The sequence below is a fragment of the Pocillopora verrucosa genome, chromosome 12 (assembly GCF_036669915.1).
Source record: "Pocillopora verrucosa isolate sample1 chromosome 12, ASM3666991v2, whole genome shotgun sequence".
In the NCBI taxonomy this organism is placed as follows: domain Eukaryota; kingdom Metazoa; phylum Cnidaria; class Anthozoa; order Scleractinia; family Pocilloporidae; genus Pocillopora; species Pocillopora verrucosa.
The window spans coordinates 12,192,820-12,207,733 of NC_089323.1; the positions used below are offsets into that span (position 1 = coordinate 12,192,820).

Sequence of the window (14,914 nt, forward strand, 5' to 3'; positions counted from 1 at the left end):
ATAAGAATCTTGGGATGGCAATCATAACTTTTCTCTAAATTCAATCCAACGCCTAGACTGGTTAATGCAAAATTACTCTCTACCACTCATATAGGAGTCTATGTCATACGTGAATACGGTATATAAATGAGTTGCCATTTGTTTCTATGTTGACTTGCTTCTGGGCGACTTGGCCGGTGAGCGAGGCGCCATCGAAACGTGACCTACGGAACATTACTTGTGTGACAATTAATCTTCCCGGAAGTTCGTCATTAATTTTCATGAAATTACGGCGGATGCTTGCGGAAATACAGTTGGTTTTACGATCGATGTGTCTCCATAGAGTTAGTGCCCTTGTTTACGATGTTTCCATTTATTCTATAGAGAGCTAGAACATGATTTTTATTGTAGAAAAAAAATGAACAAAAAAAGAATAATAAATACCCTAAAGCGAACTCTTATTCGGTAATAAAGTCACCACTACTTCAATGTCAGGAAACTAACTTTTGTATATTGTAACGTCATGATTTTCCATTAAACTCAAGGTTTTTAATATTTCACTTTTTAATATGAAATATACCAGATCTTTTTTTTTTAAATTAAGAAAGGGGAGATGCGATCTTAAATTGTAAACCTAATGTTAAGAAATTTTGGTTTTCAAGGGTGGGTGATTCAAGGTACATGTAAATCAAGGATGATGATTCGGCTTTAGCTCGGAAGTGCTACCTACTGCAACGACGACAGTGATTTTTCCTACCTTCAGTCCTGTTGTACAGATAAAATCTGTAGACAGCAATGTTCTGTCTGTTCGGACGACTACCAATGTGGATCGAACGAGCAGTGCTGTAAACGCCAATGTATCAGACGTTTTTCTTCTTGTTCCTGTTCGTACGACTCCCAATGTGCATCGAGCAAGAAATGCTGTAAAAGCAAATGCATCAGTAGTTTGTCTTCTTGTTCCTGTTCGTACGACTCCCAATGTGGATCGAGCAAGAAATGCTGTAATGGCAAATGCATTAGTAGTCTTTCTTCTTGTTCCTGTTCGTACGACTTCCAATGTGGATCGGGCAAGAAATGCTGTAATGGCAAATGCATCAGTAGTTCGTCCTCTTGTTCCTGTTCGTACGACTACCAATGTGACAGTGGCGAGCAATGCTGTAATGGCAAATGCATCAGTAGTTGGTCCTCTTGTTCCTGTTCGTACGACTACCAATGTGACAGTGGCGAGCAGTGCTGTAAAAGCAAATGCATTAGTAAATCGTCTTCTTGCAACTGTTCGTCCGACGACCAGTGTGACATTGGAGAGGATTGTTGTGGAGGAGTTTGTTCCTCATACTGTGGTTGGAGTGGTGGAACTATTGCAGGGGCTGTTATCGGCACGATTATTTTCTTTGCCATCATGATTTCCATCGTATCCTGCTGCTGCTGTGCTTGTTGCCCGTACTACCGCTATCGTACACCCGGCACTGTGGTCGTCACAGGCCAACAGCCACAACAACAAATGGTCTCAACCCACATGATGACGACGCAACAAGCATGTGCTCCTCCGCCGTTGAACTACAACCAGCCTCCCCTACTATGTTACAACCAGCCTCCTCCAGATGGATACGATCAGCCTCTTCCAGGTTTCAATCAGGCTCCTCCGCCTTACTCAGGCTGTTTACCATCACCAAACCAATATCCTCCACCGCTGGAACAAGCTAAAGCGGCGCCGAGGCCAGCAGCAGTAAACACCGAACAACCGAACGAGATCTAATGAAAGTAACCTGCAAAGTAACCTCTCCAAGCAGATCACCGTTCGGGTGAAATAAAAAACCTTTGGTTTTTATTTTCCATTTTCATAGATGTAAACGTAGTCCGATATACCAAATGTTATGTAAGATTTTCTAAGGATAGTTTTAAGAAGTATAAGTCAGCGAATAGGTACTCTAATCAAATGAAATTATACTAATCTTAGCCATGATCTGCCTGCTGTATATTTGAAAATTTGAACATCTATTTCGCCATCGTCGTTCAAAGAAAAACAAAAAGTAGACGCAGATTTCTTGTGAAGAAGGATTTTTGTTAGAGATAGATAAGTCCTGCCATTTGCATTGATTTTCCTGAATGAATATAATAATTGTATTCTTAGAAATGTAGTCTCACTTTAATTGTCATATTAAACCGATCAGGCTGTGGTTAACCGAGTCTATAGTTTCATCGACAGTTCTCAATCAATTTCCGTTTATGAAATTTTCAAGATTGCGAATGTCGATCATATCGCTTAGCAGTCAAATTGACAATCTCAGTAATATAATTACATAGGTTAAAAATTTGTATTATGAGCTCGGTTTGATTTACTATATTACAGCTGCTACCTTATTTAGAGATGTAAGCATTCAGTGAGATTTGTTGCTTTTTTCATTTTCTATTTTTAGGTGATCAGATCTTTAGGATATCTTACGACAGCATATGCTGTCAATGTCGAGAAGTATTTACATTTGTGTATTGTCACCATCGTTTTGAATAATAAATTTTTGTTAATGCACTGCCGATTGTTATGCAGATAACCGGTTCGCACGTGAATTTTACTTCTGATATTTCGAAGTTTTACTTTGTGGCTGTAAGCATGGCGAAAATGTCGTCTGAGCGATTCATTGAGAAATTGGCCTTTGATGATTTGTTTTCATCAAAACTGACGAGATCTGTTGAGACCAACCAGGTGAAAAAATATGTATACGGTTATATCTTTGCTTTCAGTTTCAAACCCGGTCATGCATTTGTCGCGGAAGCTTTTCTACGATGAAACCTGATGAAGGAGACATTAATTGGCTAAAACAAACCGGTTCAATCCCGGATTTTTTCCTATTATTTAGTCTAAAAGGACCTTGTATTTGGCAGACATCTTCATCATATTGACAGATGTAGACACAATTTGAAATTAAAATTTGTGTGACCCAAAACCTGCTAGAAGCAGATGTTTTTACTAATTTGGATTGGTGGTAAAGAATTAGGTTTCGAAAATTGCAAGTTCGCTCTTATCAGAGAAGTAAATGCGAGGAAAACTGCGATGTTTTACATCATAGCTCTTAGGTTCGCGGATATAATTACTGTAGTCTTTATAGAGCCGGAAGTGTTGACGTTAACGTTGATTTAACAAATAAAGAGGCCTTGACTGTGCTCTGTTCTGTTGTAATGCACGCCGGATGCGGCTAGAGCACAAAAGAAGTGTAGGGAGAAAGACGAAATGAATTTGGGTGTTTCTCCCCACTTCTTGAGTGCTCTGGCCACCTTTCCGAGTGCTTTACAACAGAACAGAGCACAGTCAACGCTGATCAATTCCCCACGCATTACTTCTAGTTTTCGAAACAAACTTTGTTTCCAAAGCGAACAATAGTGTCGTCAGCATGCTCTATACTTTCATTACGCACACTACAATAAGCCAATCAGAATCCTTGTTAGAATAGTTCAAATAATCTGATTGGTTGAACAAGACTAAAGCTGTCAAAAATGTCAAACCATCAAGTTCTGAAATCATCAAACATCTACGAAACATCACCACAATCTACGAAAATAGTTCGGCAGGTTGAATTTAACACGTTTACCTGAAGTTTTTCAGTCTCTAATACAGAATATAGAAGTCAAATGTTTAGTGAAATCCGGCGGAATTGAAGCTCGTGAAAGCACAGAATTTTATTTTCACATGACAATTAGAAAACAAACTGTTTAAGGCGCGTGTTTCACATGAACAGAAAGATTGCTCTAGATGACCACGCCGTACAACTCTGCTACTGTGACTGATGTAGCCTTCCACTCAAGACATCGGAAAGGATATCAGAGCAAGATCGTAGTTGTTCACTCGAAGGGCGGCCGATGTAATTTCTTAGGCTTGCTTCGCTGCGGTGACTGGAGACCGCCATGACGAGCTAGCCGCGATGGACCTCAGATGGTTTTCCTAACTTGGGTTGGCAGTGAAGAAAGAGGTCTCGGCAATTGCAATTTCACTCTTATCAGAGAAGTACAATACAAGGAAAACTGCTATGTTTTACAATCATACTCATGAGGTTCGCGTGATGTAATTACCATAATCATAACAGAGCCGGATGTGTCGACGTTGATAAGACGTTGAAAAAGGTCAGAAAGCATGTTGTAGAAACCAATCCCCCTCCTAGCCCCAGTCCGCGCGGATCATGCATATAACGGTGCAAACGCATGCATAGATTTGAGTCTAATCAGTTGTAATCTTTCAGTTTGCACTTTCCCCGTCGAGTGGCTGGTGTTTACATTTCGCGCACTTTGCTTGTAAATTTGGCTAAAAAATTTGGGCTTCCATGTTCCCAGTGACATAATTCGAATTGGAAATGGTAAATACCGTTCGAAACGCTCTGATTGTTCGGTCCTTGAATCCTGTTGTATAGATAACGTCTCCAAAGAAAATTGTTAAACTTACAGTATTTACGGTGACCAATTTACGTTATCAACTCAGTTGATATTACTAAACACCCTGTTATACTCTCCCACCGACACAGCATCACAGTTTCTTTAGAAACTTACCCCTTTATTCATTACCGCAACAACTGTTCGTCCCAACTCACAGGCACACGATGATGACGCAGCCGGTACAAGCTCCTCCGTCGCTCCAATGGGTTACAATCAGCCTCCTCAGGGTTACAACCAGGCACCACCCACTTATCCGCCACCTTATCCAACTGTGTATCCTTCATCTGAGGTACAATGACAAGTCGTTTCGATGGCGTCCCGCTCACTAGCCAAGTACTTAGATGTCTGAAGCAAGTCAGACATCTAAGAAGAAACAAACAGCAACTCATTTTATTTGACGTATTCAGGTATGAGATAGACTCCTTTGCCGTGATCTGCCAACAGGTTGGATTGAATTTAAAGAACAGTTATGATTGCTATCCCAAGATTCTTATCCAGTCGTAGATTTCTCGACAGTAAGCTTTAATGTCCTCGTTACTCGAATTGCGTGACAAGTAATCTTACAGGAAGTTCGTCATTTAATTTCCTCTAATCACGGCGGATGCTTGCGGAAATACAGTTAGTTAGTTTTTCAATGGATCCGGATATGTCTCCATAGAATTAGTGCCTTTATATTTATGATGTTTCAATTTATTCTATTGAGAGCTAAAAAATGATTTTTATGGTAAAAATATTAATCAAAAGAAAAGAAAATACCTTAAAGCGGACTTTTATCAAGTAAAAAAGTCACAATTACTTCAATGTCAGGAAACTAATTTGTGCATATTGCATTTTTAAAATCAAAGTTTTTTATATTCTATTTTTTGAAGCGGCATTTCTCAGATTTTTTATATTAATGAAGTGGAGTTGCGTCTGTAAATTGTAAACTGCAAAAATAATGGTAAGAAACTTGGGTTTACAAGAGAGGTTGTTTCAAGGTACATGTTAATCATGGATAATGATACGGCTTTCTTGTTGTTGTACAAACTTCTAACTTCATCAGATCTTTTCAGTAGAGTATTCAAAACTTGTCAAAAGAAACCTCGGATCGTTCAATCTTCTTCAGCAGATCCAGAACTTAAACCAGTCACGACTAGATCAATCGCTTTTTACCGCGCTAATCAGCTCCCTTGTAACGAAGGCTCAACTCGTGTAACCTTGCACCTCGAAATCTTCACTCAACTTTAAATCCGAGAGCCCAAAAATTAAACTCAACATCGCGCAGAACTTCAGTGATATTTGCACGTACGTTACGTGAGTATTTATTGCTGTTGACGGCCTTGTTGGAACGTGAATTGTACTCTGTAATTAAGGTATATAATAAGTTTCTTTAAACCATCTTGTTCAAACTCCCTCACGAAGTCTGTGTGATCAGACGAAACGGTTGGGAGAAAACAAATCAAGTTGACAAGATCTATAGCTGTTTACTGCTCACTAGTACTCATTAAAAAAAATTAAAGAAAGATATCTTTATCGGAGATCAATATTTACGAATGACTGTGTTTTTTTGAATGACGACAGCCCACAGGCGACCCAAGCTCCAGCTGTGAGATGATCATCTTGCGCAATAATAGTCATGGCGTCCACATCGACCTTGACACACGATCGTTGAAAAGGTCAGCATTAGATTCCATCCACCAAAACCACCTCGGTCGAGAGGGACTGAGATGGAATATTTAATGACTTGCAAAACATAACCGAAGATTCTCGGAAATCCGCAAGTGATGTAGCCGAACATCCGAAGCTGTAAATCCCATGATTCTTGAGGAACAAACAGAAACAGCATAGCGAGAATTTTAAGTCGCGAACCATTGCTTGATGGTAGACATGCAGATAATTTAGGATACTTAAATTCTGTTGATGAGGCGCATAAACTTATTGCGGAATTTGATACAGGATAGACGAAGTTTTCTTTCTCTAAAGCTGTCAAAGGTTTCGAGAACACCGGTGTATATATATATATATATTGATATAGTCCTTTGGCATTACAAAGCTTTGCTATCGCTATTGTGCATTCTCACTAGTTTATTTAGTTCAAGTCCTCTGGCATGGCTTGGATGATACCACAATTGTGGAATCATCGGTTAATAGATAATTACTGAGGTTCGCAGCATTATACCCAATAATGCTGCGAACCTCAGTAATTAACTATTATAATTATTGACCCTCATAAAATCCTATTGTTCTCTCTCTGCATTACATCGACGATTTCGGTCGCCCCTTCATATTGATGTTTTGGTACACCAACAATGCAACTGGCAAGCATTGTCCAGTAATAATACAAATTGCATAATCCTTTTTCATTCCCCAATTCAGCCATTGTTAACTACTTGCAAAGATGATATAATCATTGACTCTCATGAAATCCTACTATTTTCTCTCTCCAACAATGCAATTAGCACGTATTGTCTAGTAGTTATACAAATTACATAACCCTTTTCATTTCCCGGAATTTAGTCATTGTTAAATCCTTGTAAAGATTATGTAACTTTCCACATCTTTCAGGTGTGTGATTGAATTTCATGCAAACGTAATTTGCATTGTATATTAACGCAATGCACTTGGTTATTTGAGTTGTTTGTTGGAAGGCAAAGAGTTGCTACTGTTTTGAAGCTTGATGGAGGATTCTTCGGAAGACGAATCTGCCATTTTCATAACGCAGAGCCAGAGGTCGGAAAATATGATGGACAAAGGGAAGAAACAGGGTTACAGGGGTTAAGCGAAAAGGTTTTAGACGAAAACCAGAGCGAAGATTATAATCAGTCAGTTGTAATTAGTACTCACAGTACGAAAATTGTTATTTCTTACAAGTGAGAAAGACTGTCATTGTCAGATGTGCCCTAAATAAACTGTAAAATGTTTTCGTCTGTACGTCTCCTGGAATGGTACTTCTCATGGTGTATTCATTTACTTTTTAACTTCAGATCTTCATCATAAATTATGCGCGGACATTCGCGAATTTTCAAAAATTACTGAGTGGAAAAGTAACGAAGTAAATACCACAGTCATGCAGCAATATTAAAAATATTGCTGGAAGCAGGCTGCATTATTAAAAATATTGCAGTGCAGCCAGCCCACTGCAATATTGAACGTTTTAGCGCGTTTAGGATTACCCCTGATAATTTCCTTGCTACCAAAAAGGACCGCCACCGTTTTCCTCAGACAGTTGGACTTGACTGAATATGAATACTTTCTCAGGCTGAAATCGCCGATATAATGCTGAGAGAGAACAATAGGATTTTATGAGGGTCAGTAATTATGTTAACTTAATGCTTACACCTCCTTCTTCGGACAGAAGTCACAAAATACTCGGGGAAGATGCATGAGATATTTAAGGAGCAAAAATTCGTTTTTTACTGGTGTGCCTTTCCTAATTTCGGGAAGGAAAGTGTTCAATTGCCAACACGGCATAGATAGAACAGCTGGAGAGAAAAGGAAACGAAAAGATGCAGAAGAAGTACTGTATATAATAATTTCTTTTTATCCTCAACCTTTGTGTTACTGTCAACTATGGCTTGCTAATTTGAAAGGTCAAATACATGAATGGGTCATATGACATTGATCTCAGAATACTTTTATGACAAACGTGATAACAGTTCAATCTTGGCTAAATTGAAGATGGTTTAGAAGTTAACAATTATAAGAACTTTTCACTAACATATGCTGCTGACAAAGGAGAAAATATAGGCAATTCTGCATTTTTTGCTTTCTATCAAGCAATCATATGTTGGCTCTTTATCACGCTATGACACTTCCGTTTTGTCACATTCCAAAAATTAACTTGAGAAATACACTGTCACTTATCTTACACTGTTATATTTACCTATTACAGAAGGCCGGAAACAAAGATTTTGTTTTCAAGAAAATAAGATTTCTTGTCCAAGACACAAGGAAGTTTGAATGCAAAACACAGATAAAAATGCGAGAAATTTCATTTTTTTCCAGAAAACAAGGTAGTTCTACTCATGTATAAACAGAACATATCTGGTTTAATAAATCAGATATGCGGCATGACTCCTTTTCTTCCATCCCCACTCAAAACAAGCAAACACACCTATAGAGGTTCCAGTCTGGTCTGCAAATGAAAAGGAGGAAGGTAATCAATGCAAAATTAAGCATTACGGTTCTTATTTATAACATTGATTATTGTATACTGATATCAAGAAATTAAGGTTGCAAGTAGCAGTCAGCTGAGTTATAGTTTGAGTTTTATCAAGTCCATTACTTTGTTAAATTTAGAGTAACCTTGTCTTGAGAGAGGGAAATTGAGGAGCTGTAATATACTTATCATCAATTAGGGACCACAGAGAAAAATTTATTTATAGAGACTTTTGAAGGAGAGGGGTAAGAAATGTGACAAGCTGGCAGACATATACTAGATAAACTTTACTGCTAAATGGGTTACAATATAAAGTGCTCAGTGTTTGGATCAGCTATGGCTCAACTTAAACTTTGCTTTAGCTTCAAGTTTAATCCTTTGTGGTTTCCTTTCTCTGTGTTTATTTTTCAAGTTATGTTACACAAAAGAACAAAAAAATGACAAGGAATGCTTTTGAATATTAAGAGGCTGGAATAAGCAAGAAACCAAAACTGAATTTTAAACAGTACAAAGTTAATTTGATCTTCCAATGTTATTTAATTTTAACCATTAATAGAATTTGCTATTTAAATTTATCCCCTCCATTTTTCTGGATATTGTGAGCAAAAACAAATAATTATTAGAAAATCCATGGTATACAATGGTTTGATTCACCAATGTGGCAAAGGCCTTTCACTGTCTATCCATAAAAAGGGAAATAATTTGTAAAATGTAAGACATTCTTCATCTTGAGTGTATACTTATTCATCCATGTGAAATAACAGGTTACTTGAAATAAATGTGAAAGATTTATAGGATTTTCAGACCCCTGATAACAATTACTGATGTGCTGCTTTATTGCACTTAAAGGTTATGATTTTAGCAGAAATAGTGGAAGAAATTTCTGGACCTGGAATTTTGTTGCAAATGTCTGTTTAAGTCGTCATCTTTAAAACTCTCCTGTTTCAAGATTACATGATTGCCACACCAGAACCTTTTGTATTCTATATTGTGCACCATGTTATGATTATGGTTTCAATAATAAAAGGTGCTGACTCAAGAACTTTGCAAAATATCTCTACATACAAAGAAATATATTGTGGTTATGTACTCCAAATAGCAGGTCACATCAGTCTTCTGTAAGGAAGTAGCAGAAACTGCTATGGTGGTTTTGGTGGATGGAGAGAAACATCCACCAAAACCACTTTATTCTATGTGTTATGAGTTATGATAATCATTATGAACGTTTGGTCGGTCAGCAATTGTGCACCATAAAAAATAATTAGCCAGAGCACTAACTGCTAATTATTGGTATAAATCTTTTGTCTCCCTGAACATCTAACAGTGGCTATAGACAAAACTAAAAAATATATTGTTGATGGTTTCGGTCAAAGTTTTGGTGGATGTTCCCTAATTACATCCACCAAAACTACGTAACATCTGGGCACCTTTTAAATACGTGAAATGTCTGCATAAAATTGCGTAAAATGTTTCATAATACTACAATCGAACAATAAATTAATACTTACCATCTCTTGAGTAAAAAGTTTTGACGCAGTTTCCCAAACAAATAATATACTAAGGTCATCGGGATAAGTCGGCATGTTGTCGTAGCTTCGTAATTTTCATTTAGTATAACAAGTCATGAGTTGTCCATCATTCCATCTCAGTCCCTCTCGACCAAGGTGGTTTTGGTGGATGGAATCTAATGGTGACCCGTTGAAAACCAGCTGGGTAACCTTGCCTCCTTTTTAAACTGAGCCTCGCCGGGGACCCCACTGTAACTTGGCACCCATGGTGGTAACATCGAGCGTTTGGAAATGGAGTGTTCAGCCTTGGGCTTTTCTCGTGTACGTTGAGAACCTCTAAATTGACAACTGGCTAAAATGCGTTCTTTTCATCAAAGTAAGCGGTCAGATAATAAGTGATACGCTGTGGAAGTAAGGTGAGATATTTTTATTAAGAATTTGACGTATTGTTTTATTCCTCAGAGCGGTCGTAAATATTCCCATACAAACTCTTATAATTCCTTCATGACTATTATTGCGCAAGATGATCATCTCTCAGGTGAAGCGTGGGCCGCCTGTGGACAGCCTTAACATATATTTGTGACGTCTTTAGGTTCTTTGTGCAATCTCTTGGCTTTCAAGTCAATTAATGCTTTGGCCTGACTTGAAAGATACTGAACCATCCCCGTTACGAAATTATGCATTGTAACAGAATTTCACCTCTCTTCTCCTCTTCCCCTTCAACTTCCCCTACCGATTCCCTTTCCCCTTCCCCTGCCCCCTTCCCACCGTCTATAGGGGTTTCCATGGTAAAGTGCTTGGAGAGAGTTTCGAAACCAGCCAACCGCATCTAATTGTTTTCTCACATCGAATAGACGCCATTGAAATTGTGAAGGACAATGGCCTCCAAGAAATTTTTATGCTTTCTTTTCGTCTGTTCTTTTGCCTTGGGAGGTGCTACCTACTGTACCTTCGGCAGTGATTGTTCCTACCCTCAGTCCTGTTGTACAGATAAAGTCTGCAGACAGCGTTGTTATGTTTGTTCGTACGACTACCATTGTGGATCGAACGAGCAGTGCTGTACAAGCAAATGCATCAGTAGTTCGTCTTCTTGTTCAAGTTCCTGTTCGTACGACTACCAATGTGGATTGAGTAAGAAATGCTGTAAAAGCAAATGCATCAGTAGTTCGTCTTTTTGTTCAAGTTCCTGTTCGTACGACTACCAATGTGGATTGAGTAAGAAATGCTGTAAAAGAAAATGCATTAGTAGTTCGTCCTCTTGTTCCTGTTCGTACGACTACCAATGTGGATCGAGCAAGAAATGCTGTAATGGCAAATGCATCAGTAGTTCGTCTTCTTGTTCCTGTTCGTACGACTTCCAATGTGGATTGAGTAAGAAATGCTGTAATGGCAAATGCATCGGTAGTTCGTCATCTTGTTCCTGTTCGCACAACTACCAATGTGACAATGGCGAGCAATGCTGTAATAGCAAATGCATTAGTAAATCGTCTTCTTGTAACTGTTCGTCCGACGACCAGTGTGACATTGGAGAGGATTGTTGTGGAGGAGTATGTTCCTCATACTGTAGTTGGAGTGGTGGAGCTATTGCAGGGGCTGTTATCGGCACGATTATTTTCTTTGCCATCATAACTTCCATTGCATCCTGTTGCTGCTGTGCTTGTTGTCCTTACTACCGCTACCGTACACGTGGTACTGTGGTCGTCACCGGCCAACAGCGGCAACAACAGATAGTCTCAACCCACATGATGACGACGCAACAAGTACATGCTCTTCCGCCGGTGAACTACAATCAGCCTCCCCTAGCAAGTCACAACCAGCCTCCCCCAGATGGATACGACCAGACTCTTCCGTCTTACTCAAGCTGTCCACCACCACCAAACCAATATTCTCCACCGCTTAGACAAACTAAAGTGGCGCCTATGCCAGCTGTAGTAGACACCTGACAACCGAACGAAATGTTATTAAAGTAACCTACAAGGCAAGTTTTGCAAGCAGATCACCGTTGCGGTGAAATAAATACCTTTGATTTATATTTTCCATTTAAACAGATGTAAACGTAGTAAAGTTACAAAACGTTGTGTAAGATTTTCTAAGGATAGTTTTAGAAGTCTAAGTTAGGGAATAGGTTCTCTAATCTTAAATGAAATTATATTAATCTTCGTCATGATATGCACGCTGTATATTTGCAAATTCGACCTATTTCACCATCGTCGTTCAAAGAAAAACAAAAAGTACCACAGATTTCTTGTGGAGAGGATTTTTGTTGGAGATAGATGAGTCCGGTCATTAGCATTGATTTTCCAGAATGAATTTTGTATTCTTAGAATTGTAGTTTCACGAATGTCAATCGTGTCGTATAGCAGTCAAAACGATAATCTTGGTAATAGAATGACAAAGGTTAAAAGTTGGTATTATGAGCTAGGTTGGATCATCCAACCGAGCTCATAATGCTCATAACTGATTTGCTTTATTTCAGCTGTTACCTTATTTACAGACGTGATTAATTACTTTTTTCATTTTCTATTTTTAGTTGATCAAATCTTTAGCAGATCCTTCGACAGCAAATGCTCTGTCGATTTCGAGCAGTACTTGCATTTGTGTGTTGTCACAATTTTTTTGAAAAATCAATTTTTGTTAGTCCGCTTTCGTGTGTAAGATTCAGTTTGATATGCAAATAACCGGTTCGCAAATGAATTTTACTTCGGATGTTCCGAAGTTTTACTTTGTGCCTGTAAGCGTGGCGAAAATTTCATCTGAGCGATTTCTTGAGAAAGTGACTTTTGAGACTTACCAGGTGAAAACATTTGTATACGGTTACAACTTTGCTTCCAGAATTAAACCTGATCGTGCATTTTTCGCGGAAGCTTTTCTACGATAAAACCTGATGAAGGAGACATTAATCATCTAAAAGAAACCGATTAAATCCCGATTTTGTCCTTCAATAAGTGGACCTTGTATTTGGCGGACATCTTCATCATGTTCATTTGGCAGATGCAGACACTATTTGAAGCGGGGCTTTGTGAGACCTAAAACGTGCTACAAGCAGTTGGTTTTACTATGCTAGGTTGGCAGTGAAGAATGCAGTTTCGACAATTGCAAGTTCGCTCGTATCAGAGAAATAAAATACAACGAAAACTGTGATGTTTTACAGTCATAGTCATGAGGTTCGCGTGATGTAATTACCATAATCATAACAGAGCCGGATGCGTCGACGTTGATAAGACGTTGAGAAAGGTCAGAAAGAATGTTGAATACCAAACTACACTGTAAAATTGAAAGAGAAACGTTTTTAATCTGCCTCCAGCCCTATAATTGTCCATGAAATTGTACAATCATTACTGTTGATCTAGGTTTGGATATAACTGAAGGCAAACGCATAGCTTAGTTTCATTCATAATAATCTTTCAGTCTGCACTTCCCCCGTCGAGTGGCTGGCTTTTACTACAACCTAACTCCTACAATAATACGGATTACTTGACTACTATAAATGTTTCGAAATCAAATTGAATTAATTTATATCGCTTTGTTATTCAACCATTACAACTGAAGGATAAACTGGACGCTTAGAGGCGTTACCCCGGCTTATGTGTGACACAGAAAGAGCATCTTTGAATATCAAAAATTCAAGCTTGAAGAAAGTGAATGTGGCCTTTGTTATCAGATAGAAATAGAATGTTTGAAACATATTATCTATCTGCAAATCTATATACCAAAAATCGGCAAATTTTCACCCTCAAAAACATGCATATCCGCTGCTTTTTTCACATTTGTTGCCTGACATGGCATACCTTTTATCTCTTTCAATTAACATTAGGATTTACTGGTATGCTAATTCAAAGGAAACGGAAATCAAGGGTTTATTAGGTCAATTTTACAAAGATAGTCAAATATCCTGTATACTATGTTTGTTTCGAGGTCTCCCGTATCCTTGTAAAACTAAATTCCGCCCAGTATTGTACATGCTTAATGTTTTCTTGGAATCCTAATAATCACAAAAACCGTGGACAAAGCGTTAGGAATACCCAAGGCCGAAAATAAAATAGAGGTGAAATAGTCAGTCAACAAATGAATAGTGCAAGCTTTATTGAAACGCTAAAAATGATCAATATAACAGCATAAACATTAACCGAGTTTAGATACTTGATGGTACAGTTTACTCAAATTTGTGCAAGTAATCTATAGAAATTTCAATTGACATGTGGATCCAATCATTAATTACACTTATCATAAAAGAATACACATAAACCGAGCCTAGATGCTTGAGGGTGTAGGGTAATTATATCTGTGCAGGATTATTTTTATCTATATAAATTTCAAATGACATGTTCATGACGAGTTCAATAATTAATTTCTCGTATCATAACAACATAAACATTAACGGAGCTTAAAACCTTGAAGGTATTGTAAAGGTATGATGATACATTACACCTCATTAAAATAAGCGGTATAAGCTTAAGGTATTATAGTGATATAATCAAAAGGCTAGCTGGTGATAGTTGAACAAACGATAGTCTGTTGAAGAAACTGTTTAACGTCGTTAAGAAAAACAATACAACTAATAAAAAATTAATCCTTATTGTCACCGATATAAGTCCAAGGTTTCTTGGTTCTGTTAACGCATTAAATGAAAAATTCAAATATGGCGTTCATGTTCCTTGGAATATTTTCTCTGACTTTTTCCTCAGAGCATTCCTCAGTGAAGTCCCTTCTTATTAAACAGTCGGTATTTGTTCGTTTGTGCAAGCGTGCTCGAGTAATTTTGAGGTCGTTTGAGTATCTTTGGCATTGTTTTTGACATTGCCCTTAGCATTGTTTTGAGTAATTTTGGCATTGTTATGGCATTTCTTTGGTTGGCGGAACGACCCGTTTT

General features: G+C 38.1%; 2 protein-coding genes and 2 long non-coding RNA genes across 4 annotated transcripts; 3 read left to right on the top strand and 1 right to left on the bottom strand.

The window, feature by feature from the left end:
- The first annotated feature begins 100 nt into the window (after positions 1–100).
- LOC131785085 (uncharacterized) lies at positions 101–2,506 on the top strand. The gene is made up of 2 exons (XM_059101932.2): positions 101–118; positions 692–2,506. Exons 1-2 carry the CDS (start codon positions 101–103, stop codon positions 1,733–1,735), a joined length of 1,062 nt encoding a protein of 353 aa, XP_058957915.2. The 3' UTR covers positions 1,736–2,506.
- Positions 2,507–3,513: 1,007 nt separating this feature from the next.
- LOC136277448 (uncharacterized) lies at positions 3,514–7,766 on the top strand. Its single transcript, XR_010715883.1, has 3 exons — positions 3,514–4,092; positions 4,556–4,805; positions 5,959–7,766. It is a non-coding gene; the product is annotated as an uncharacterized lncRNA (long non-coding RNA).
- Positions 7,767–7,895: 129 nt separating this feature from the next.
- Positions 7,896–11,155, bottom strand: LOC136277447 (uncharacterized). The gene is made up of 2 exons (XR_010715882.1): positions 10,045–11,155; positions 7,896–8,512 (listed from the first exon to the last, which is right to left on the bottom strand). It is a non-coding gene; the product is annotated as an uncharacterized lncRNA (long non-coding RNA).
- On the top strand, positions 10,367–14,684 carry LOC131785103 (keratin-associated protein 5-3-like). The gene is made up of 2 exons (XM_059101947.2): positions 10,367–10,460; positions 10,899–14,684. The coding sequence occupies exon 2, from the start codon at positions 10,923–10,925 to the stop codon at positions 11,985–11,987; it is 1,065 nt and encodes a 354-aa protein (XP_058957930.2). The 5' UTR covers positions 10,367–10,460; positions 10,899–10,922; the 3' UTR covers positions 11,988–14,684.
- Positions 14,685–14,914: the final 230 nt, after the last annotated feature.